The sequence below is a fragment of the Triticum urartu genome, chromosome 7A (assembly GCF_056163025.1).
Source record: "Triticum urartu cultivar PI428250 chromosome 7A, HENAU_Tu73, whole genome shotgun sequence".
Taxonomy (NCBI): domain Eukaryota; kingdom Viridiplantae; phylum Streptophyta; class Magnoliopsida; order Poales; family Poaceae; genus Triticum; species Triticum urartu.
In genome coordinates, this window is record NC_141879.1 from 656,470,906 (window position 1) to 656,497,449 (window position 26,544).

The 26,544-nt window shown below is 43.5% G+C and overlaps 3 protein-coding genes across 6 annotated transcripts; 1 reads left to right on the top strand and 2 right to left on the bottom strand.

Moving 5' to 3' along the window:
• The first annotated feature begins 6,228 nt into the window (after positions 1-6,228).
• On the top strand, positions 6,229-7,318 carry LOC125519262 (BTB/POZ and MATH domain-containing protein 2-like). The gene has a single exon (XM_048684127.2). It carries the CDS (start codon positions 6,370-6,372, stop codon positions 7,237-7,239), a length of 870 nt encoding a protein of 289 aa, XP_048540084.2. The 5' UTR covers positions 6,229-6,369; the 3' UTR covers positions 7,240-7,318.
• Positions 7,319-8,341: 1,023 nt separating this feature from the next.
• On the bottom strand, positions 8,342-17,064 carry LOC125521189 (mechanosensitive ion channel protein 2, chloroplastic). 4 transcript variants are annotated; one of them, XM_048686246.2, is made up of 15 exons: positions 16,908-17,064; positions 15,720-15,891; positions 15,570-15,629; positions 14,134-14,291; positions 13,452-13,572; positions 13,270-13,364; positions 12,983-13,096; positions 12,803-12,863; positions 11,904-12,053; positions 11,710-11,820; positions 11,314-11,481; positions 11,098-11,211; positions 10,353-10,409; positions 8,892-9,328; positions 8,342-8,820 (listed from the first exon to the last, which is right to left on the bottom strand). In XM_048686246.2, the coding sequence occupies exons 2-15, from the start codon at positions 15,795-15,797 to the stop codon at positions 8,814-8,816; spliced, it is 1,731 nt and encodes a 576-aa protein (XP_048542203.2). In that variant the 5' UTR covers positions 15,798-15,891; positions 16,908-17,064; the 3' UTR covers positions 8,342-8,813. The 4 variants fall into 4 exon arrangements, with proteins under 4 accessions (XP_048542203.2, XP_048542199.2, XP_048542200.2 ...); XM_048686242.2 differs by having other exon boundaries at positions 8,342-9,328; XM_048686243.2 differs by lacking the exon at positions 15,570-15,629 and having other exon boundaries at positions 8,342-9,328.
• Positions 17,065-22,428: 5,364 nt separating this feature from the next.
• On the bottom strand, positions 22,429-26,328 carry LOC125525094 (exosome complex component RRP45A). Its single transcript, XM_048690120.2, has 8 exons — positions 26,088-26,328; positions 25,752-25,961; positions 25,555-25,650; positions 25,341-25,455; positions 25,062-25,142; positions 24,781-24,969; positions 23,334-23,499; positions 22,429-22,775 (listed from the first exon to the last, which is right to left on the bottom strand). The coding sequence occupies exons 1-8, from the start codon at positions 26,213-26,215 to the stop codon at positions 22,573-22,575; spliced, it is 1,188 nt and encodes a 395-aa protein (XP_048546077.2). The 5' UTR covers positions 26,216-26,328; the 3' UTR covers positions 22,429-22,572.
• Between the last annotated feature and the right edge of the window lie 216 nt (positions 26,329-26,544).

Genomic DNA, 26,544 nt, shown 5'->3' on the forward strand with positions numbered 1-26,544 from the left:
GACTCTGGAGAGCAGGTGGTGCGGTCGGGTCGGGTCGGTTTTGCTGGCCCTGTCACTGCTCTGCTGGGACATGACTGACTGGTCCAATGAAGTTGCTAATCAGTAATCGCCATAATCATCGATTAACGATTAATCAATAATCCATCACATGTTAGTGTTGGCAGTGTTCTGATGCCATTCATTCAGATAGATGCCTTTGGTTTTGTTCGGGCTAGTTTTGATCTACACTTCCAAGTGCATTCCATCGATCGATCTCTTCATGTCTCTTATCCATCAGCCTCCCAATATTTTTTTTGTTCAGCAATTTAAGACTGCAGAATGGGTGGGTCAGATGGTTAATTAAGTTCAGGAAGGGCATCCCAGATTACACCCTTCACGATTGGAGCCCTTGCCACATAATTATAACCTTTGCGTTTGAGCGCTGTTTACTGGTATTGATGTACTCCCTTCGTTCTGATTTACTCGTCGTGGTTTTAGTTCAAGAGTACTAGGTAAGGTAACATGTCAAAGTTGAAACAGACACATGAGTCCTGGAACAACAGATTAAAGAAGTACTGTTGTGAATTATTTTTTCATAATTCTAGAAGATGAACCCTGTGGTAATATGTGTATCTATCCTTTTTTTTGTGGAAAGTATGTGTATCTGTCCAACCCATAAGTATTAGGCATGGACAAACCTAAAATGTAATTTGTCTTGATGCCAAATGAAACAGATCACCTTAGGTTTGAAAGATAATTGTCCTGGATGCTCATAATATTTGTTGTGTCATGAGATACTTAGTCATTTGTAGCTGCCCTGTATCAAAACCATGGTCATGGGTCATGCAGTCTAGGCCCCAACAGATTCCATTTATTCTTTTCTCGTTCATGGTTATCAATGTAGTACTCCCTCCATTCTAAAATATAATGCATCCGCGCTTTCCGAGGTCCAACTTTGACCATAAATTTAACCAACGAAACCGACTGCGACAGGAGAAAAAATTATATAATTGAAAACTTCTTTTGAATACGAATTCATTGGTATAACTTTTGCTCCAGCCGCAGTCAGTCTCGTTGGTTAAATTTATGATCAAAGTTGAAGCACGGGAATAGAGGAAGCACTATATTTTAAAACGGAGGGAGTAGTTCATAGAGGGTAGGGTGCCCAAAAGTATATGTATAGTTAGCTTACGTGTGACCACGTACCAATTTTTTGATAGATACAAATGGAATCTGTAATATTATATCCTATTTTTACCAGTTTGCTTATTAATGCGTTTCTATCATGTAAATTCTGCAGGGAAGTTCTACTCTGCAGTGCTCTTTGCCATTCGTGGCTTCCTATGAAAAATCTGTCACTTAACTGAAAGTATGTCAAGGGAATACCTTATATAATTATAGGTTAGTTGCTTCCATGTGATTGTTGTTTTTAGTTACATGGACAATGTCGATCTCGGAGCTTATATATGTAAAAGTTATCATGCTCTTTTCAGACAATTGCTTTTAGACAAAAGGAATTGATATTTGTGTTAGCAGGAAGAAGGGGAGGAGAAATTGTTACTCTTTTGTTCAGATAATCTTCAAAGGTTTTATTATTCTAATATTGGAGCTTCATCACTCACTGTCAAGTGTAGCAAGTTACTACAATGGCCATGTTTCGGGAAAGTGCTCATGTGAGCCCGAGCACACCTAAGCTCGCTATCTACGCCATCAGCTGGCTTCGGGATGCTCGACCGAACAGGTATAGGCCCAGGTATACTCCCTGTATTGTTATTTTATTCAGGGCCCATGGCCTACATCTGAAAAGTGGCCGACGTTACCCCGTTATTGACGCCCAAACCGGCTCGGATGGGAGACGACGGTATGGGCCGTCATCTATCGGATTCTGGACCAACATCGTCCCCATTTCATCCTTCTCTGCCGCGACGCAGGTGCAGCCACCGGCGGCAGGATCGTGGTCGCCGTATCCCTGAAGAGTGTCAGCGCCGGCAACTCCTGTGGCCTTCCACCATCACAGCGTTTCGTCCAGATCAGTATCATCAGCACCTAGCCCCCTGCAAAATACAGGCGTTAGTCTTCAGACATTCGTAAGATCATGCAGGTGTTCATTCCTGAATATCAACTAGATTATAGATGCTTGCATCCTCCGAGACAGCAGAAAGAGCTGAAGACAAATTTATGGCACCTCAGATCCTTCTCCTTCACGGACGCCCTCCGAAGCTACATCGACCTGAAAATGTCATTCATACCAAACTGACGAACATCCCCAAAACATAGAAAAGAGCCACATACAACACGAATGCAAAGTACCTCCACCAAAAGCACATCTCGCTCGGAGTATGCATCTGATCGTGTAATTGCTGATCCGCCGTCCGAGAAGACAGGGGGAGCCATCTCCTCTCTTTGCCAAGAGCTGCACAACAGTATTGCTATATCTACATGAACCAATGACAAACGCAGGGGACAACTCATCTCAGTCTCACCTGGTAAATATGTATACAGTCTCCACAGTGCTCATGTAGTTCAAAATTTGAACGCATGGAACTACCATATGTACATGAGCATTACCATAGCTTCGCTTGTCTGAAGCCTGTCAGTTACTGAAAGCTTCATTAACTTGCTGGAGCATTCAGCAAGCAGAAACTAAGCAGGTGGCCATCTATTTGATCTACAAAGATCAATCAACACATATAACCCTTTCTGAATATAAAACACAGTATATGATCTGTTCCACGTCTATGATAACAACTTTCTGAATATACAACAGTATATGATCGGTTCCACTCTGAAAGATAACAATTGCATGCAAAAAATTAAGACCACCACTGTTTTATTCAGGAAACTGCCTGTCAATAATATGGAACTAATGTAATGTCACAACACATCTCCGATTCGAAACATGCAGAAACAATTTTGTCTGAACAATTTACAGGCATAGTCAAAGTAATAGTACAACATAACTGAAGATTTTCCAAACACGCAACATTCAAACTACACGAGCACATTTCAACACTATTTTTTTTCAAATCAGCCTTCATTCATTCTTAGCTCCGGTGTTTTGTTCTAGTTGTTTCGACCGTGACCTTCTACCCCACAATTCTTGCAGTGCGCAGGTTTCCGAGCTTGGTTTGGAACATCTCCACAATCTGGGCATGTCGTCCGCTTGTGCTCTGCCGCCAATAAATGATTCAAAATCTTGTTTTCTTGATGAAACCTTTGTATGGCACCTTTTATCTGCTATGTACCAACCGTTGTCCATGGAATTGGAACGCTGCAGCCTTATCAGAGCAGGGCACTCACAACGACAAGACTTAGTGTTCTCCACGAACGCCTTCCCCTGATGCCCATTTGTACACAATGAGAAATAAGTTTAGTAATGAACAATTCAGTAGCTAGCAGTGTTCAGCAATACCAAAGCATTTTTTACATACAGCGCGGCCACAGACTATTTTTTGCATGCATTTCTTGCATGCATTTCTCCCAAGAGTATATGTTGTGAAGATCATAGGCTTCATCCGAAGTATCAAAACTTGTCCCCAATTTTGGCACAATTACATTATCTGCAAGATTTTTAGCAGAACCACGGATTGCTTTCTCCAGTGTAAAAATACCAGACACTGTGTCCTGCCTACCGCGGCAGCATAAATCCTAACTCTGCGAGCAAATAACACTATTTTTTGATAAAATTGCAAATGCAAGGCAGTTTCATAAGTATCCCAGAAACCGGCCAGAACACTTTCACTTAGTTTCCCCATTTTCTCCAGTGCAAAAATCATCCTATTAGGGCATGGCGCCCTGCCTGGCTCGGCAACCCCAATTGTGACTCTGGGTGTAAATCACGGTGTTCAGACAGAAACGGATAACGAACAAATGCAAATTACTCTCCTCATCCAAATGTAAATCACAGTGTTCAGACAAAAATAGTCGATGCAAACATAAAGCCAGAAAAAACTAGATTGCCGAGCTATCACATACAACAAAGACTCTAAATTACTCCCTGATTAAAAATTCAGCCTGGCTCAAGCAGCACGCAGGCACAAACACCATACAGGAAATCAACTATTTGCCCACAGCGCACCAGCCATAGTGCAAAAATAACCGTTAAGTGTTTCAACTCTTGGTCATTCAAACACACACCACGAACTATGTCACACAGAATCTAAATCGTCACAAAGCCATACCTTTGCGTTCACCTAGCAGCTTTGAGGTCGATCTGCTCTACAGATTGCTCAGATGCTTGAGCGGAATCTTCAATCCCTGTCCCCGCCGCCATTTGTGCGGCACAGATCTGGCCGTCCGCACTTGCTGCCATCATGGGCAGCAGCCCAACCGCCTCCATGGGGAGGTCTGCCGTCTGCACACCACAAATCGCGAAATACAGTTTAGATCTTTAGAAATCGCCACCACAAATTATAATTCAATACATACACAACGACTCAGATTCGTACCTCTTAATGGGCTGCATAAAAAAACTCCATCTTCGCGGGTTGCCGCAGGCATCTTCTCGCACGCCGTAGGTCGCCAAGATCGCCGACAAAGGAAGGATCCAATCTCATGAGGTAGAAGACAACTGCTCCTAGCGACCCCTTTGCATTTACTCGGCTACTGTCGGTTCTCGCAGTTACTGGGAAAGCAGAAAACCTGAGCCACGGATCAGGACGACATTGACGTCTCGAGCCACGGCTGTGTTCCCACTCTTGGACGGCGTTCATCATCTGTGCGAGACATGGCCCACTGCTCAGGTCTGCATGTGTACGTATATCTCATTTTTCTCTATTTTTGGCAGAACCCGAGCCTGTCGCGCGCATTAAATGCGGCGAATCGCGAGGCTATACCCAACCACTCAGATAACGAGGGCCTGTGTGCTCGAGTTCACAAACTCCGCGTCCCATGTTTCGTTTCTAGTTTTCATGATTTGTTGAGGTCTCTCAGTAACTATGTAGATACGAAGATTGATTTACCCAAGTGGGTCACCAGCGGTTCGAGCTGTTGTCATGGGAGAGCCATCCGCATGGAAGGGATCTTGGTTAGCCGAGCTCCTCGCCGATGCCTTGTCATGCAATATGTTATGCAGATTGATAGACGGGGAAGACGATTCCGACAACCACAACGAATCAGAGATGTGAGGAGAACCAGGTCCCATCAAGGGTGCCAATTTGTTTGACATGAGAAAAAAAATTAGAGTACCCCCAACACCCATCGCACGAGGTTGCCAAGGTTATTTAGTCTAGACAAAACAAACGGCAACACGGTTGCACGTGCACACAATCCTTCAGCAAGACGGAAATGACAAGGTGCCGACGGTGGTGGATGAAGAGGCCGGGCATCACGGCGGCATGCCCGAGAGGAAAGGGGGAGGTGCCGATGTGCGAGAGGATGCCAACCACGTTGTGAGAAGGGACGAGACCAACAGAAAATATCTTCTGTGTCAAAGAAAAATGAGGCGATGATCAACCGGGAGTTCCTATAATTAAAGAGTTGGAAATAATTTGATTGAATTAAAAAAACTTATTTTTATGGTAAAATTTGCAGCCAAATCTTATTTAAAATTCCATAAGCAAATTCGAATATCATATAGCAGCACTAATCGTTTGACTGGAAAACCTTTTTTTAGATTTTTTTTTACCCTGAGCGATGGGCCTTCAAGCCCAGCCACGTGGTAACCCTCCCTCCTAGCTCGCTCGCTCGCCCGCCCTAGGCAGGCCCAGTCCGCGCGCACAGAAAGACGACGAGCCGCCGCCGCCGCCGCAAACTCTGTCTTCGTGCAGCTTCCCCTTCCCCGGTTCTTCGTGGAGCTGCGACAAGTTCGTCAGGAGAGACGCCCTCGAATCAAGATGGCAATGGAGCCCCGAAACTCGTATCCCCGCGGGTTTTTACCCTATTAGAGAACGGGGATGGGCGACTTCCTATCCCCGCGGGGCTCCTCGTGAGTACATTATTAAACCCGGCATGTTTCACGGGTTTAAACCCGTTTGAGTACTACCCGAACCCGAAACCCGACAAAACCCGTCAAAATACATTATTTAGCACGCAACGATCCATCTTGACTCAAGTGGCCCAAAGCCACAGTGCCCGAGGAGCCGAGCCCCACAGCATCGAGGCCCTGGAGTACAAACCAACCTCTCACTCGGTCGCTGCAGTGTTGCTCGCTCTTTAGGACTCTCTCTCCCGCACAACACGACACCTAAACCTAAACCTAGGTCCCCCAGCCGTCGCCTGCTGCTGTAATATGCTCCTGTTTTTCTTCCAACTGTTGATGTTTTCATTGACTTCTTGTGGGGACGGGTTCCCCGTGGGTTTTGAAAACCCGATGGGTTTAAGGGACGGGCAAAAATTTAACCCCACGCATGTTGACGGAGACGGGGACGGGTTTACGATTTTCTCGTGAGGATGGGTTTGGGCAAGCAAAACCCGGTGGGTTTCGTCCTCGTTGCCATCTTGACCCTTGAACGATCGGCGAACCTAAGGGGTGACTGCTTCACCATCCGGTGCGACATCATGGTTGTCCACGACACCAAGGGCGGCGGCGGCGAGGCGCTCCTGCCCGACATACACCGGCATTTCGGCGATCTCTTTCAAACCAATGTGGGTGCTGATGTGACGTTCGAGGTCGGTGGCGAGACGATCGCTGCACACAGATGCGTGCTTGCAGCCCGATCTAACGTCTTCAGGGCACAGCTCTTTGACCCCATGAAGGAGGGCAGTACTGCTACTACATCCAGTGTCATACGGATCGAAGACATGGAAGCAAGCATATTCAGAGCCTTGCTTAGCTTTGTCTACACAGACTCATTCCCTGCGATGCACGAGGATAGCATGGAGGAGGACAAAATGTCACACGTTGTGGAGCATGGACAAGGAGAGGAAGCTGCAGAAGACAAAATGCCAGAAGCTGCGGAACAAGGACTAGGAGAGGAAGCAGTAGAGGATGAAACGCGCGTGCAATGGCTGCAGGACTTGTTTGTAGCGGCAGACAGATATGATCTCCAACGGCTCAAGTTCATCTGTGAAAAACAGCTATCTGAGCTCATAGGTGTCAGCTCGGTGACGTCCACCCTTGCTATGGCTGAGCGGCACCACTGCCGCGGATTGAAAGAGGCGTGCATTAAGTTTATCCTGGTCCAGTCTCCCTCATGTTTGCAAACAATAATGGCGACCGATGGCTGGGAGCATATAATCGCGACCTATCCCTCTGTTTTGAACGAGCTCATCGCCGAGGTTATCGATTTGAACCAGCAGACTCTATCACTCTTTAGTTAGATCTGAAGTGACACTGCTATGCATATGTGGGATCCTCTAGACTATAGAGGTCGTAGTCCATGTCTCTTGTTTTTTTTTATCTTGTCATCTATATAATTTGCCTGTATGCCGAATCAGAAAAATCCCAACATATAGGCAAATTGTCCCTTCATGGAATGGATGGTCTGTAAATTCAAATGCCGAGTGCAAATTGATTTGGCATTGCAGCAGTGTGAAACTTTAGTAGCTACTAGTTGTTTTATCCGCATATATCTATCTTCATTACTGTGTTGCATATTGTTGCTTTCGTAGCAGTTGTTAAGAAGAATAATGTTGATGTTTCTGGTTAGGCATTTTATGAAGCTAGATTTAGGCGAAAGAATTTGCAAGATAAGATAGATCACCCAAGAATACCGGTTATGTGACAGCGATAGTGTGAAATCTTGGTCCAGTGCCTAGTAACCTTCTCCTGGGTGCTTAGTGTTCTCCTCGGCCGGCCCATTCCCATTTGAGAGGAAGGTCGGTGCTTGGAATTTTGCAGAGCCAAATGTTGTAGCTGTGCCCTGTACCCAAAAGGATGACTCCATCTGGTGTATTTTGAAACACCAGAGATCCATTGCTGCCAATTTCGGCGACGAAAAGATGGGGCAAACTTTGAGTGCATGGACATGGGCTATATTTTCTTTTCTGTATATACTCATAACAAATATCTTTTGTTCAAATTACTTGAAGCTTTGCTTGTGTTAACACAGGTACGCAATTAATTCCAAGGCAATGAGCATGTTGGTGTCTGTGTAGTTTACAGGAAACCAGAGGATATGAATCATCACCCTATCTGCTTGCATGTTCGTGAAGACTCAGTATAACTGCTCTTGATCCTTTATCCCTTCCTGCCCTATTTTCACATCTCAAATCAGACACATAGGCATAAACTTCACCAGAGGAACGAGGATATGATGGAGCACATGACCGATCATCGACACCCCCCATGATCCGGCCAAGCAATCACCCACTTATGCCAAACAAAACCAAGCACTGCACTGCACTCTACAGCACTCAGAACACAATGCTGGTGTGCGAGCACCATTTCGAACATGCCTAAGATTGTTCCGCAAAGCCAGAATGAAGCAGCACAGATAATATGCAACAGCCGACGCGTGTCAGCTCAATTTATGTTTGATACGCTTCACCATACGTACAAGATATCCATACGCAGGGAGCACAGTCAATGACTAGGCTACATTTTATGAACTAACAGGTTCCTTGCCAAACAGGGAGGCATCAGCGAAGATTTACAAAAAGAAAAAGAAAAGGAAAAAGAAAGGGCGCGACAGATAGCATTTGCACCAGCACACAAAAAAGGTAGGCATGGTGACGAATCCCTGGCAAGGACCCTGCTTGAGCTTGTATCGCCTGTCAAGAATCAAAGTTCATGTGGCCGGCCTTCTCTAGATGACTTGATTGACCCCCCTCATGGCTTATGGCTTTGACCTTTCTTATCCTTCGGCAATGAACCAACCTCAACTGTGCCTTGCTCGCTTTCGGATGCATGAGGATCTGTTTCTTGTTCGATGGGGAGTGTCCTCTTGGAGCCCTCAAGTGCTACACCCAGAACAATGTTATCTTCCAGGCCAGGTCTAGATTCTTTCTTAGGATTAGGAAGAGAAACTGACCCATCTCCTTGTCGCTCTGTGGCCTCGGATCCTCGAGACTCCCCTTTACCAGCCAGAGATGCTTGTGTTGACATCCCATGATCATTCTTGCTATTCTTCGTTGGACCATCTTCTGACACCATCTTTTTCTGTTCCTTCTTGTCTGAGTTGCTTACACTAGCACTATCTGGTGAACCTACCCTGGTCTCAGCCGATGCGCTTGTCTTGACTCTCTGATCTTCACGTGAGGTTGATCTAGATTTAGGCTTGCCTTCACTGACCTTTGCAGAGGTGTCAATCAGAAGTGGACGGCCACGTACACGAGTGTACATCTCCTCTCCAAAAGGAATGTTATCTATGTCTGCGTTGCCATACGATTTCTGGACCGTTCGAGTTTGGGTGGCAAGCCTTGCCCTGTGATGGCCAATTATTCTAAGAAAGTCCAACAAAACTTCCTCCTGTTGTGTATTGGAACATCAAAAACATTGTATAAGTGTTCCGAGTGATATCTACTCCCTCCGTTCCAAAATAGATGACTCAACTTTGTATTGGAACGGAGGGAGTAAATGCTGATAAAATAAACACACATGGTGCAAAAATGGCTTCTATGCTTCTCCTGTCAAACTCCATCTACAAACAAAATGAAAGAACTCCTATGTAGTCTTCCCTATTAATATCAGAGAGGAAATGATAAATGAAGTAGTACCACATAGTGAACAGATGAGGGGTTCAGAACTCATTTGGAGTAATCACTGATGCTATGCATAGATTCATGCAAATATCATGTGGGTGTTTCAAATTTAAGGCTCAGGGTTGAAGTCTTCACAAAGCAGGATGACAGGTGAACAACTGCAACGTCCCCATAGCAACCAAACTTTACAGGGAGGACGAGAACCAAACAGATCAGCAAGGTTTGGCGATTGGCTCGCAATATTATGTGCAATAATCATGCTGCATGTCTCCATGATTTTTATCCCATTTTTACCAAGTTTACGCACATATCCAGTTCAAAAATAATAATTACGCACCATATCACTTCTATGTGATATTTGTTTAGATTTTTTAGTAGCACATGGCTCACGACACTAGTTGATGCTATGAATTTTAGTGTACATCGGAAAAAGTAGAGCCAGCTGCAGTTTTTATACTCCGCTCATTATCAACTTGTCATCCTGATTGGTGTTTCAAGGCAGTTATATGTATTTTTGTTTCATGATTAGGAAAAATGATTCCATGTCGTTTATCACTGGTTTCCATAAGTAACTGGTCAAAATCCAGTTCTCGCCAACTGGTGAGAATCAGACTCAATGGATCAGAATATTTTGTACAGCTGATTCTATTTTTACGAACACTACCGAGCTAGAAAATAATGTTCTTGACAGAACTTGTACATTTTAGCACAAAACATGCATATGCCAAACAAAATATGTGCCCGTTATCTATTGCGAGCAGAATATATAGCATACTATACAGATATGTTACCTGGACATTCAGATACTCCTCAAGATGTGAAGTCTTCACAAAGCAGGATACGTAAATCTACAGGACAAACACAACAAAATGATACCAACCTTAGATATTTAGGAGTTCAGGACTAATGTAAAATTGGAAGTAATAGAATAGAAGAATATGTAATATTTCAAAGAATTAAAAAAATAGATGCATGGGCATGAAATGAAAAATCTTGACACCAGTTAAACGCAAATGCAAGAAAGTAGATGTGAAAATAGAAAGGAAAAGAAACAACTACCCACTAACATACATTTTTTTTACTACCTACATCCATCTTCCATAAAACTGGACAACTTACATGTTAGGAGTTTAATGATTTTCATGCTGAAGTGTTGCCGGTGTAAAATTGATCGGTCTGTTCTAGATTTTGCACTAAAACTATAGCTGCAAATTTTGAGGAGAGCTGAATGAAATTGAATAATAGCCTATTATCACAGGGTTTTGATCAGTTTCTAGCTTTAGTAATACTACCTCTACCAAAATATAAGACATTTTTGTAGGTTAAACTAGCCTACAAGAACGTCTTATATTTTGATACGGTGGGAGTAGTAGGGAGACACCTACTGAGCATATTTTAAACAAGGTAAACAACAAGGACGCTCTGGCCAGTGGCCAACCAAGGTGTCCCACACTCATGATACAATGTTTCAAAACGGGTGATCATGCACTAGCATTTACATTTTAAAAACCGAATTACTTATAATAAATAAAGTACCATGAGAGCTTGGGTCGTTTCATCAATTTTCTCAAAAAATACTCTTCTGTGTAGCCTCTGTTGTTCTATATTCTGATTTTTAGCCAAGACTTTCCTCATGTCCGCAACAATTATCTGCCAAAGGAAAACAGATAGACCGGTTAAAGTTAGGTTACCATATAATGAAAGAAGTAGAAGAGAGAGGTGTAATGTGCGAGACTGATTCAAAGCTGTTACACTAATTTTTCCAGCATCCATGTGGCTTATCGCAAGATAGCTCTTAATACGCCAGTGGCTCCTTCGACTGTTATTTCTCACTATGGACACTGTGAACTTATGGTTAGGAATGTATATAGCTTCTTTGTCGTCACCTCTAAGAACTGTTGGAGACCACATACCAACACGCTGAAAATCAAATTAGTTTAAGTTAGTGTGATGACAAGATGAAGCATCAACAAAATTTGGTATGAGCGTGCAACTAGTATCAGACTATCAGTACATAAAAACAAAACCATGTATCGTGGAAGGAATAACTACATACTCAGATGACTATTGTTTAAATACACATATAAAATGAAACAAACAGAACAGCATATCCACAGTAAATGAGAAATAGTTCAAGAAGACATCGACCTCAACAACGCCAGCGATCTCAACACCATCTATGTTTGCACTGATCCATTCATTCACAATAAATGGGCGTGAGGCGTTGATCATAACACTCGAGATGAAGTTAGTCAAAATCTGCAACGAATTGGGATAGCTATTAGCCCTATTTTAGCGCTATCGCACAAGATTATACTATCAATACAAAAGTTCTGTAGTACCTCACGACCAGCAAGCGTAAGCAATACTGTCCCAAAACCTCCAGCAGTTATCCACTTCTTGGTATTGACACCCAGCAACTCCATAAAGAGAGAAACAGCAGCAATCCAAATGCCAGTATAGATAGCTTTCACGGTAAAATCCAAACCCATCTGCAAGAAACAAAGTTCGATAAGTGCTACTACAACACGGAGAAAATTAAGGGGGAAAACAAAGTTATAAGAAGCAAAATAAAAATAGAGGATATCTTGATTGTACAACTGAGAAGTTTAAATTCCAATCACATTAACAGAGTTCAATTCAAGCTAACAAGTACATGCTGTTGCCATCAGATTTATTTCACAAGAAATATATGCTTGGAATAAAGAGACCATGGAAAACCTTGAAATAATAAATTCTACACTATTTCACGATCATAACACAGCTTCTTTGAGCAAACTACCACATAATCTCCGGCCCACCTGTTTAATTATTTATGTATGGTATACCTAATAAAAGATTTTGATGAGACATGAAAACTGAGAGAAGGGATGCATACATGCATATAAGATGCATGTGTGCTGCATATACAGACATCGGGATGAGTGTGTGCTTGTGTATGCATAATTCTAGTGTACAGAGTACCTAATCAAGTTGCATACCTGCGCTCAGGTCATGCATGCTTGCTTACATGCACCAAGCTGACCGAACATCAGTGGATTCCCTAAAGGCTAAAGGTTGTCCGTTTGCACCCCCTAGTTGGGGTACCTATTGCTTGCTCATGAAAAATAAAATGTATTTCCTACACGTTCCTTAAAAAATGGCTTATATCAGTAAGATCGAAATCAAGTTGATAGAACTATAGCAGGTACTCGAATAATGTAAAGAGGTTCTAGCTATATTATAAGAAAAATGATCTTACTTTTTTTGTGTCATTGGGGTTACGTACGTCCACTAGGAATTTATGTACCTGCTGAATCAAGCTAAAAGAAGATAAACCATGTTAGTACTTCCCAGGCTTTTTCATTTAACTCTAGTGAAATGCTGATTCATTAAACTAACTATCAAACAATCAGCAAGCTTGAGAATGTATCATGTGCACCTTGTAAGAACATATGCAATAGCCAGGACGGTAGATAAAGATCTCACAAAAGTTACAAGACGCGTTTTAACAGCTTGGCTTGCTGATGAACGTAGCACAACTGGATCCAAACCCCTGTAAGGCCGTGTGTGAGCAAAGAACAGAAATAAAAAGGAAAATCTGCAACTGATACACAGCTAAAAATTCTGAGGCTGCAACATCGATCAGCTAAAAATTCTGAGGCTGCAATATCGATCAGATAGGAGTACACTGCAAGAGAACATCACTAAACACTGTTGTGGTTATACCTGCAGATTAGCGTTGCTCCTGTCCAAAGAAGCAAAGGTTGAAGGTACGACCTAGAAATTAGGTATGTGGGGCTCTGTTTCCAGTTTCCTCCGTGCTGCAAGGTATTACAGAATGTTCAGTTATTTTTAGCTCGTCATAATTAAGTAAAATATAAATATGGTCGCATATAACGGAAGCATACATCAATACGGTTTCTAATGTCCTTCACTAGAGGCAAAAAGCCCCATAGGGCAAAGACAATTATTCCAACTGCAGGTGTCACAAGGGCAGTGACAGGATTTGCAAGTAAACTGTCACACGACCTGTCAAGGGGGGAAAGGGGCTATTAAAATAGGAAGTCGAGCATAAATTGATTAGCATTTGCATATAAGATGGTATAGGAATAACCTAATAAGAGTCCATTGAATTGGCTACAGAATTTATCCAGTTGGTGACTACCGTCATCAATCATAAAGGTAAGTTCCATTTAAGATTACTAACCAAACTATCTTGGCTAACATGTATGCAGCTTAATTCATAAATTTTTTTTATGTCCCGCCATATCGATGCTGCCATATCGAAAGGCAGCAAATCAGTAACCTGTAATACTGAGTTGAAGAAGTTACTGAAAGGCTTAGCAAGTGCAATAAGAGTAGCTAGTGAGCAACCACTGAACAAATCATCTGATTGGCATAGTGTTACTAAGATACTTCAGTACCATAATACCCACCAGCAGTATATAGTGTAGATAAGATGTTAGATATTCTGGTTTACAAAAACTGAAAGGTCCAGATTGGTGCTGCTGGCAGTATGTGTAGTCATCAATGCGAACTATCTAAGAATTCAACAAACTTCATAAGTAAATGATGCCACAGGGGGGCTACCTAGCCAATGCTGACGACGTGCTCTTGACCAGCGGAATTTCCTTCCAAGACACTGGCAAAGCAAAAGATTTAGCACCCGAGGCCCTATATCTACAAGGCACATAAAGCATGGGCCTGTAGCTCCTACCCAACACGTTCTGAACCAATAAATCCTGCCCCTGCAAGGGATATTCTGAAGATTTACAATACTAGGGGATATTGCTTAAGGTATACAGTACCGGCACAAAATATATATAAAAAAAGTTTATTATGATAGAGCAACAAAAGGAGGTTGCATGATTGAAATGATCTACCATGTATTACTGATCGATTATCTAGAAGTTCGAACAAATGGCAATCATCAAATTAGGAAAGAGATTTGTTTAGTAAGGAATTTCAAGATAGGGATAAGCAGACAGCACACTCGAAATAGTTTGACTCTTATGGGATAAAAGTCGAGTCGACAGATTGATGAGGGTGAATGCCCTATCCACGGTGTGCGTTATCCTACACCCAGGCTATGCCATTGTGAAAGGTTCACAACAAACATTATGGAAGTGTGACACTGTGTGTATAGTAAGCATCACTTTCATGCAGTCAAGCAGAGTACTGTTTCAGATATAGTGGTACATATGTTTTGTACCCAAAAGATACGCCCGCTTCAGTAAAACTGTTGGTAATGCAAATTTTGGAAAAAAAATTACTCCATATCCCCCTGAAATGATGTTTAAATACCAATGGAGTACGATGTATTAGAAGAACATCATCAGGTAATCAACCAACGCAACCGATGTCTTCATTGGCGCATACTTGCCCGTTGTCGGTAGTTCAACAGTTAGATCTCATTTCTCAAATTATCAGCAGATATGATAAAACATGGTACAAGACCTACTGGTTAAAATACATGTTGCTGAACTTTCAGTGTCCAAAAGCATAGTTCCATTCAAATGGAGTGGCATAATTTTTGTGGGCCATTTCCATAGAGGATCTACGGTCTATGGAACCATGTGTATGATGTTGCCCAAAGACATTCCTCAAAAAAAATGTTGCCCAAAGACAACTCGAACAGAATATATTAATTTTAAATGTGATTCAGTTCTGCATTATTTGTGCTGAGAACATGCAGCAAAATAAATACCCTTGAGGTATTTGGAGTTGTACCTAACCTTGTCTGGTGTGTCTATGGGGGAAAAAAAAGACAGGGATGGCTAATTCTGTCTGACATACATTTGTACAGCTTCAAACATATGTTTGCTTCTGCTAAATTAACAAGTACTAGCTTACACTAGGCACAGAGATAGAAGGATACTTCACATATCCAAAATAAACAACACACCGTCAGTTAAACGTCTTCCAGTGATGTAAGACAAAAGCATCACAACACCCATTCTATAAACTATACTATAATAATTAGAATACGTTGTTAGCTTAGCAAGACTGAAAGGAAGGAACCATACATAAGCAAGAAAAGGAAGCGAAGTGGATGGCAAGGAGAGAGGACAACGCTTCTCTGGGCTCTGTAGGGGGGAGGGGGAGGAGAGCAAACACTGATGAAACAGAAAATAAAGAAACTATTGACTACCAAGTAAAGAATGAGCAAGTTGTACTCTAAATTTGTTGATTTGGCTAAATCTGCTGGTAGTAGCCCCTCCCTGGAAGAGGTGGGATGTCATCCCAACTGCCATCTCAAGCAGAACTTAAATGGGATGCAGAATATTCACATCCACTGATTGAGCTGCTATCAGGCCCTCCTAAGCTGGTGGTGCTAGTTTATTAACCCTGAAACAGAAAAATATGCATATGAGTGAGTTTTGTGGCAGGCTAACTCTTACAAGATATAAATAGAAAATGTAGCATGGGACTAATGTTTCCTTTTCTTGGAATGTACAGAAATACCACAAGAGTATATGAACATTTAACTGGCAGCAAGGTATGGCCGAAACGCAAGCCCCACCCGAGTCCTGCCCACAAAATCAAACCATAGCCCAAGCGCAACCCCTAGCCCTACCCACAGCCAACTCAACAAATGCCAAGCACAGTCATAAATAACCATCTTGCCAGTAATAATAGGAGTGATCTGTTAATAAGATGCTATTATGAATTGGATGTTGTATTGATACAGGGGATCCTTCTGCACCCGGCATTAAAACAAGCATGGGCATCATGAGTGAAGGAGAAGAAAGGCTGCAACCTATTCCGCAATATTAAGGGGCTGCTCACCTATTTACAGCTATATTGAAACAATGGAAACCATTGTGATACCATTAGTCCGTTACAAATATGTTACTTTGGTGGAAATGGATAGCCCGCCCTCGCCCCTCATATCGTCTAATTCAAGAGCCTTCTAGCACTGCTACCGCAATGTTCGAACCAGTTTCCCCATTTCCCCATTACAAACTGAGGCAATATACTTGGCTCGTTGTCACCAGCCCTAGTAATGCCCTGGCCATTCGGCTCCATTCGCCTGCGAGGGGTGGCATTTGATCCGCTCACGCCCCACATAATCACGCCACGAATTTCGGCGAACAAATGCTTCGATGGCTATCAGTTTCATAACAGGGGAGGATCTAGCCGCAAAATGAATAACAGCCTGCCACCAGCACCCCACGGGGCGGGGATTTGGATCGCGGCGAGGGAAATTCCAGAACAGAACCCCCGGCACGGCTCAATCGACCTAGGGTTCGTCGCCGACAGGGGCGGTCAATCGAGGCCCGCAGAGAGAGAGAAGGATCGCCACCCCTTGGCTGCCCGGCAGAGCAGACGAGGAGGGACGGGGGCGGGAGGGGAATACCTACCTTCGAGGTGGCGGGGCGTCCGTGCTTCGGCGGGGGCAGGGCTCGCGGGGGAGGGCTCGCCGGCGGGGAGCGGTGGCGGTGGCGGTTTGAGAATGGCGTTTGGGAGGCGGAGGCGGATCACGGTTGCTACGGCTACACTTTTGTCTCTTTTTTTCTTTTCGCTTCCGATGAAACTCTGCGGCTTTGACACGTGTACTCGCGCCGGGGTCCGCTCGGTTGGCGGGGCCCTCCTCGCCGGGCATCTGGTCTGGGTACTCACGCCGCACCAATAGAAAAGCCCCGATGCAACGCATTTGGTGCAATATTGCTGTAAATTTGTTTTCAAGGCTGTGTAATTTTTTGTGGCAAAACACTTGCAATATGTGTAATATTTTTCAAAAAAATGTGATATGGAAAATCAATGTATGCAGTAAATTGTAAGGCATTGCCCAAATCATTAACCTTTCGGCATCATCATTTTTGCCTGACCTAGATCGACATGGACACATCCGTTGCAAACAACCCAATTGGTCATATTTAATGAGCTTGGTGGGCACCGTGGTTGCTTGGACTCATACCGCGCAGGTAGAAGAGTTCAAGACGAGGAAGAAGGGAAGTTCAGGAAGTAAATGTCGTGCTCTAGTGGAGCGACTAATAAAGAAGAGGATTGGTTCGTTAATCGCCTCCTGTGTCTAACTCGTCCGCAACAGGAAACGGTGGTTGTTAGGATTTCTCTTTGCCTCTCGTGTCTATGGCTACTAAGGCGCTTATCTTTTCCAAGCTTCGCCGGTGAGCCTATGGATCCACCTGCATGCAATTCAACCACTCAAGTGCCCGTGGCGGCTAGGGGGATCCTGTTCTCTCGGCTTTGGCCAGTAGTTTAGCTTCGGCGTTTTTTTATAGTAGGCGATGTTCCATTGAATGGCGACGCTTCATCTTCGAGATGGTATTTCGGGCTTCCATCCTCCTCGAATTCGTCCATCGGGATGGAGTCGACAGAGCTCTAGTATAGATTATTGCCTTCTCTTTAGGGAGCTGAATTAGGGTTTCTTGTCGTGCATTCGTGCTAGCGAGATTTAGTGGCAGACGCTTCAGATGGACTCAAGGGACCAATGGAGACGAGTGCAGCTCTAGGGCGTTTACCTTTAGGAGCACGTGCACGAAGACTTACACAACTGTCATCGACAACGTCAAGTTGATTCCGATAGGGAAGCAACGAAAGTGGTGTGTTAGCGACTCGTTCTGGCAGTGGTAGTGGCCATCGGGGGTGCAAGGTCCTCGATGTAATTTTATTATGTTTGTGGTGCTATGTAATTTTTGTGAACCTTTATAATATATGTGGATCCATTTTCAAATAAAAACAAAGACTGATGAAGAAGAGATGGACGTTTGGAACATGGTGTAATATTGAGCTAAGAAAAACGTCGTGGGGAGGCGGGGACAGGTGATAGAGGAACTTCACATACGTCGATAAGGTCTCCTCCTATGATGTTTCCACGTAGTTGGATTGAGTCTGTGATGGTCAATCCTCTATGTGGCCGATGCGAGAGTCTAGCCAATCAATTGAGCAAGACGCTTTTTATGTTTCCCTCTTTTCCCGTTAGGATCATAAATCTTGCATTTTTCATATCCATATGACCGAGTCCTTAGGTTTCGACTTCTATCTCGGCAGGGGCAGAGCCAGGCTAGCATCGGGCCTCGGGCCTGCTTCATTGCCACATTGCTACAATGATTAATAGTGATCAACATTGGCCAAGCCCCCCCCCCCCCCCCCGCCTCGCGGCCTGGGTCCTGTCTTCACCACTGTATCTCGGCCTTCCTATTTTAAAATTAAATTAAGGTGATGGCTAACGACTTCCTTGACAGTAGCTTCCAGAGATTAAGGTTGAATCTCCTCTTTGAAGTTCTCTAATGGTGAGGATCTATTTGACCACTCTGAACAAATTGGTTCCATTGATTATTGGGTCATGGCAGCATTTTGCATGGTATATAAATTTGCTCGCATGACATGTATTATTGCTTATCCATGTGGTTGGTAGCCTTGCTACTTTTTTTAGAAAAGGAGGATGACCCCCGGCCTCTGCATCTGGGAGATGCATACGGCCACTTTATTGATTATTCTCGAGGACCTTACAAAGTATAACAACAGTGTGCCTGAATCCATCATCTTGGCAACATATGCCGCTACTTCTATCCAAAATGATGAAGGGGTGCTAGCTGGGCCACTACCCAGACCACTCACCTAAGCCTAACATCAAAAGTCGGAAGCCGAAACACATTCGGAAGCCCCAGCCGAGCCACATACCGGGTCTGGGGCACAATCCGGTACTCGTGTCGTCGCCGCCATCTTCCACAGGTCCTTCTTCAGATCAAATTGAGGCTTCTACCTTGTCTGGCCACTCAGCCATCGACGTCACCACGACACCAGACAGCTTCGTCCTCCTGCGCGAGTCCATCGCCACACATCGGACGCCGAATTTCCACTGTGTCACGCCACCGAGATACACCACCATCAATGAGTAGGATGAAGCACCGCTCCGCCGAGACCGGCAGGGCTGCTGAAGACCAATCCACCGCCAAGCAACCAAAGCATCACATCCACCCCAAGCTCACCACGAACGACACCCCCAAGAGGGTGACGATGCCCGGAGCGCCGCTGTCGCTCGATCCGGCAAGGATTTAGGCTTTCGCCCGACATACGAGCTGGGTGGAAGGAAGAGGGGAAGGAGGCAACCTGGACGGCACCTACAAGAAGGGTACGGCGCCCTCGGGCGTCGCCGCTGTCGTGACCAACACTGCTGGCCTCGGATTTCTCCGGAGCCACCTCCCACCTCCAGCCGCCATACAGGTACAACTCCGGCGACAAAGGCCGCCCAAAGCAGGACCATCGGAAGCAGCCCTGGTTGAAGTAGACGGAGGCCTTCAGATCTGGATCGAGCGCCATACGTGTACATAAGAGTAAAATATAGAGATTCGATAAAACAAGCATATCTTAGTTTGGCATTTTAATATGTTCGTCATGTCTCAAAATGAAAGCCAAAAAATAGTTAATTTCATCCTTGTAGAGGGCAGCAAACTTATCGTTTTTTTCCTAAAATTTAGCATTTGCTTATAGAATCAAGCATTCACATATACTCCATCCATTTCAGAAAATATATATGGCATCTTTTACCAAAAATCACATGGAAATATAATGTCTTTGTCATACAAAATCAAATCAAAAGTAAACACTTTTGGAACGAATCTATTACACCATTTCATGTCACATAAAACATGTATTACCAAAAGAATGATCGTAATTTTATCTAGGGAAAATCTTATCTTGTTGAACAAATTACGACAAATATTTCAAAATGGAAATAATATATCTTTTGTCGAAAAAAGTTAACTTCAAATGTCACTGAAAAAAAAGTTAACTTCAAATGTCACTGCCTCAAAGTTCGTAGCGGCCAAAGTGGCTGCGAGACCACTTGTCCCCCCCCCCCCCCCCCCCCCCAAGCGCGCGCCCAAAGTGGATGTGTTGCAATCAAAGTTCTTTTCAATAAGTGACTAGAATTATGTGCCGGCAAGTCATAGTGATTAGTGAGTTATTTCATACCATTTTTACGGTGAATATGATACGTTCTTAACATATTTGTAACTTCTTTAGTTTTCAGGCTATAATATTATTAAATATGTATTGTTGTATCGTTTATCTAGACTAACATATTAACAAAGTGTGGGTCCAATTTGAGGCCCTCTTTGATTTGCAGGATTTTCAGAACGTAGGAATAGGGAAAACACATGATTTGAGTGGCATGTCCATTTGAATCCTATAGGATTAGCATAGAGTGTTTGATGCCACAGGAAAAACAAAGGAATTATAAAAAGAGATTGGAGTGGATGCTTGATTTCCATTGAAATGTAGTACACTTGATTCCATAGGAAAAAAATCCTATAGGATTCAATCCTTTGAATCAAAGAACAACCAGAGGAAAAAATCCTAAGGATTCTAGCCCTCCAAAAATCCTATGTAATTCCTTTGAATTAAAGGAGCCCTGAATGTTTTTGGTTATAGGAAAATCTTATCTCTAGACTTCTAAAAATTTCGAGCAAATTGAGATGAAGTCTTTCCACTGAAAGAAAACCAGTGCAGGAAGGCCATCCAAGAGGAGCCCCACAAGGCCCATACACCTTGCAGATGCTGGCATGTGGGCCCCACATGGATCCTCTCCTCTGGGGTCTCGTGCCTGTGACTTAACCCCGTGGGGGTGGGGGGGGGGGGGAGTCGCCTTCATCAACATCGATCTCCACTGCTTCGGTGGAAAGCACTGGGGGAAAAGCATTAGTTGTATTATCTGAAAATGTATTCTCGGAAAGCGAGTCAAAGGGTGAAGCGATCTGGAGGATCCTAGATAAGATTTACCATGTGTTCTTTCGGGAGAGTAGCACCTAGACAATTCTCATGGAAAGGACCTATTTATATTACCTACTCCCTCCGTTTCTAAACATAAGGTGTATTGTTTTTTCCAAAAAGTCAAACTTCTCTAAATTTGACCAAGTTTATAGACAAAAATATCGATATCTAGAATACCGAATCATTATCACTAGATTCACCATGAAATATATTTTATATATTACTATTGCAAATACTTATATATTTTGCTGTAAAGTTGGTCAAATGTGGACAACGTTTGACTTAAAAAAATCAATACACCTTGTATTTATTAAGAACCGAGGGAGTATATGCTATCGTATGGTTCTATCTTCCAATTTTTAAGATATGTCATCTACCTATTCTTTGAACTATCGTATGTTCTCGTGGTACTTCACATTTTCAATTTATTTGAAAAAGAATGCATGTTGTAATGTATTAAATTAATCATTACTCCCTACGTTCCTAAATATAAGTCTTTGTAGAGATTCCATTATGAACCACATACGGATGTATATAGATGCATTTTAAGTGTAGATTCATTTATTTTGTTCCGAATGTAGTCCATTTAATGAAATCTCTAGAAAGACTTATATTTAGAAACGGAGGGAGTACATCTTTGCATGGTTGCTCTTGTACTGTCATCATGATTTTCTACTAAACAGGAACATTTGGTATGCTATCTTTGATGGTCTTCTTCCGAAGAGGAAGAATTGGGAAATAATGCCAGAGTCCCATTGCATTTTTTAAAAATAAATGGGAACAACTATCATGGACAAAATGTTAATTTTTTCCTTTCATTTTTCCAATTCAAGTGTTGGATTTTTTTGGCTTCCCTATGTTTTCAACGAATAATTGGAACAGTTGAGACTTTCTACAATACGGTTATGCAATTTTGGGACCCAAAATGTTAAAACCTTTTCAAATATCCATTCAAATATGTAAAAAAAAAAGCAATCGGGTTATGCATGGAATTTAGTTTTTTGTCTGACCACTGAATATTTGTGGATCCAAAACTCAGTTCACCAAAAATACAGGGCAAAAAAGCCAAGCAAGAAACGCAGGACAAGAAAAAGATGACGAAGAGAAGACGGCACGAGGAGGCGCAATCAGAAACTATAGGAATGATGGCATAGCAAAGGATAGCACTATTACTCGTTGCTTAAAATTTAATAATGTACCACTGTAGCATGTGCACATCAAGAGAATAAGAAAGCTAACTAACTGTGTCTGCAACCATCATGCAGTTAAGACTTTAAGGCTACAGTCAATCTAACTCTTGCCATGTTGTTTCTTCTTCCTTTTATGTTTTGGTTTGACAGCATCTACTAGACTCTCCGGTGATCTGCTTTCCTTGACCTCATCTGACTCTCCAGCACTTCCAGAATTTGACACACTTTTCACCTCTGGATTAGATTCAATCAACACTGGCTCGACATCCTCATGCTTTTTGTCATTTGCTACAGCTGGTGAATCTGCATATTGCAAGGAGAATTTCCAGAATTCAGAAACATGTGTATGCATGTCATAACAAAGAATCGTTCTTGTCCAGTTAAGAGATATTTTTTCCAGAATTAGTTAACTCAGCCGAAGCATGCTTAACATATGGAACACATGTTTCAGCACTTTTACTATTATCATATTTCATGGCTAGTGAGGACTAGAATTGAAAACTGAAGCTTGAACCCGATGTTCGGGAAATTCATTATAGGTAGTAAGCACTCAGAAAATGCAACTAGACAAAAAAATGAAAATATAACAGGCAAACACAATTCATGGTACCAGGCAACCGAGAGATTCTGAGGGAGCTTAATGAAACTCCTTTGGAGTATGGATCCCTACATTGCAGAAATCAGGGTGGTTGGCAAAACTTATATCAAGCGACTATTCAATGCTCGGATTTAGAGAAGTGCAGCACTCCAGTAGCTACTAATTTGATGGGCCACCAACGAACGTGGATGTTTGTTTGTGTTTAACAATTCGGTCTGCAGTCAAGGTTGAAATCATTTTTGTATTTTGATGATTGTCATCACCTTCACTTATCTGCTGATCATCATTGGGTGCCTTCGAGGTTTGGTTTTCCATTGCACTATGCATGCTCTCCTTCATAGCGACATCAGGAACGTTAACTTCTTTAGCAACTATTGCTGGAGTACGCTTTACTTTCTGCAGTGCCTTATCAGTAGTGTACTTATCAACCTGAACACAAAAGAATAGCATGGGTTTTGATCCTTAGAATGACATGCATATCTGATCATGAAAACAGAACAAAGTTCAGAAACACATGATTTCTATGCACCAGGCTCATTCAAAGAGCCGTTGAACACACATGCCGATGGATTGATCCAGGGGTTTGATTTGCTACTTTGAGATGAACCAGCAAGAAGCCAAAATAGGGTAAATTTGGTAGCAGATGGGTGTGTTAACCAGGGCCGTGGCAGAGATGGCACGGCCACGCTAAGAAGCACAGATACAGATAATCGGATATACAGACACTGGGATACGTCCAAGTATATAAATATTTAGCTTGATTGTATAACAAAGATTAAATGATAATTTTTCAAGAGATATTTTAAGTTGAGTACTAAAGATACGTTGTGACAATTTCATTAATGAAGGACTTTGAGCAGTGCATACGTAATACAGCCCAATTTCAGAAACTCTAGACTAAGTCAGCTCCTCCATCCTTTCCCATTCTCAATCTGCCTCCCCTTGCTCCAGCTGCCCGAGCGCTGCAGAGCAGGAGAAAACGACTGCACCGCCGCATGTACCTTCTTGCTCGTCGGTCGCTTCTGTCCCCATCTTCCTCTCCGCTTGAATCTTCTTCGCTGGTGGCCCAGCCCCCATCTTTCTCCCTGCCCAGAGCTTCTTCTTTGTTGGCAGCCGCCTTCACAACTTCATCCCCGCCTGGATCTTCTTCGTCACCAGCGGCCACCGTTCCCATCTCCCTCCTGCCCATATCACAGCCGTATCTGCCCAGTGTCCCAGCCTATCGCTATTTATTTTATTTCTTTTAAATCGGAAAAAGGCATAGGCGCTAGCAAAACGCCTAGCGCTTAATGCGGTTAATGTGCGCTTTGGTCAGAAAGGTGGCAAAAGACACAATTAACGCCTAGGACTTTTTATAACCCTCAAAAAGGATACTTGGGGATACACGTATGCCGGCGTATCCCTGCATTACGTATGTACTGCACGGGGACATGACTGATGCTACCATATCGGTGCTTTCTAGTGTCCATGTGCCTGACCAGCACAATGTCAACTTTCTATCATTGTTTTGTTTCCCTTTTTATGTTACATAGGGGTTTCAGTATGGAACTTTGTGGGTGGCTTAAACACTTTACATGTCAGAGTGGTTAACCACACAGAGTTCATGAACCACATTCCCAATTGGCAACCCCTGCTATAGTTTCATATTTCATAGAACATTAAAGCAGATATCCAAATTATAATGCCATATAGTGATGCAGCTTGCCTCACCTTGGTCTTTATTTTGCTTGTGATATCAGCAGCTTTAACCGAAGCAATCCTTAAACACTGCATGATAACACTTGACATGACACCCTCTCCACCAGCTTTCTGAATGGCACAGACATCACCATTCGAGTTAACCGTAGCTGTCATCCTTCCTCCCATAACAGCTTCTTCCTTGTATGTTGGATCGATAACCTACACACAAAAAATCAGCCAAAGACTGTCATGAGAAGATGAGAGCAACAAGATGATTGGTAACAACACGCCCTTCATGTTTCGAAATATACCATGATATTACCGTCACCAAAATATGCAAAGGTTACAGCTATGGGGAGATGATGAATTGTTAGGGGAAGTGGATCCATGACCTGTAAAATACATTAAAGATAAATACATAAGACAAATTTCATGGCAGTGTAAACGACAGGACCAGCATGTGATAGTTAATAACAGGGTTGTGTTTGTGATAATGTATAACAGGAAGCTCTGTAAGTCATACAAATTTGCTACTTCTCGTTATAGCGACACGACAAACTGGAGCATATACAATAACCTTATATAGGTACCTCAGGGTCATGTACTGTGACTTGCTGACCATCATCCCCACCAACCGTGCATTCAGGCCTCCGGAATGTAGACAAAGCTGCCAATGCAGTGATGTTAGCTGCATCGATGAGATTCCTGAGAGATACATCCATATCATTCCACGCGGTTAGCACTCTACCCAGAAGCATTCACTCATTAATTACATTACATCAGTAGGCAATATACAACCCATACCCCCCATTGTCCAGAATGTGAAGGTCAACGCGCACCGCCCAGACATGCTTCCCCGCAACAACACACAAGGATTCCATATCCACGGCTCTGCTCTCCCTGCAACAACGCACCGACCAGAAGTGAATCCGAATTAAACTCCACACTTCAACTCTCTGACAAAAAGAAATACTACTACCAAACAACCATCCGGAGACCACCTTAGGCCACGATCGATGACACGACCCAGCTCAATCGCCGCTTCCCCGGGCCGCCCCGGCTCAAAGGCGGGATCAGCCATGGGCGAGAACTCGGTGAATATGGCGAGCGTGCCCTCGTTCGGCCTGTCCTTGTACGGCGGGACCAATTGGGCGGTCACATAGCCCATCACGCACGTCTCGCCGAGCAGCACCTCCGCGGAGCCGTCCTCCCTGCAGATTCCAACGGCGACCTCAGCCACACATTGATGCGCGCGCGAGCCGAGAAGCCACCTGAGCTCAAACAGTCGGCCGCGGAAGGAGAAGGGGGAGGGGGAGGAGGGGATCGAGTCGAGGTACCTGCCGAAGGAGATTGTGAGCTTGCGGAAGTCGAAGGGGCGGCGGCCGTCGACGCGGAGGTCCGACTGGAGGGCCTGCTCGATGAACTCCCGCTCGTTCACCGTCGGGCGCCACCGCTGGTCCATCATCTCGTCGCTCGCCGGCGGCGGGGGCTAGGGTTTTAGACGCGGCCGAGGCGGGGTGTGAGAGCTGTGTTTTTTCCTTTCTTCTTTTCGACGGGAGCTTGATTTTTTCTTTTGAGAGAAAATTTGTCACATTCGTTGTGTTTTTGAGCGGCCTGGGCTTGGGTCGGTGCGGGTTAGCTGTCCCCACGTGGGCTGGATTCTGGCACGGCCCGAACACCACAATATTCATATTTTTTTACGGACACAATATTCATAATTTTATTTTCATAGATAGAAAAAACTTAAAACATTTCGGGAATATATTCTTAAAAAAATTTAGGGATTCTTAAAAA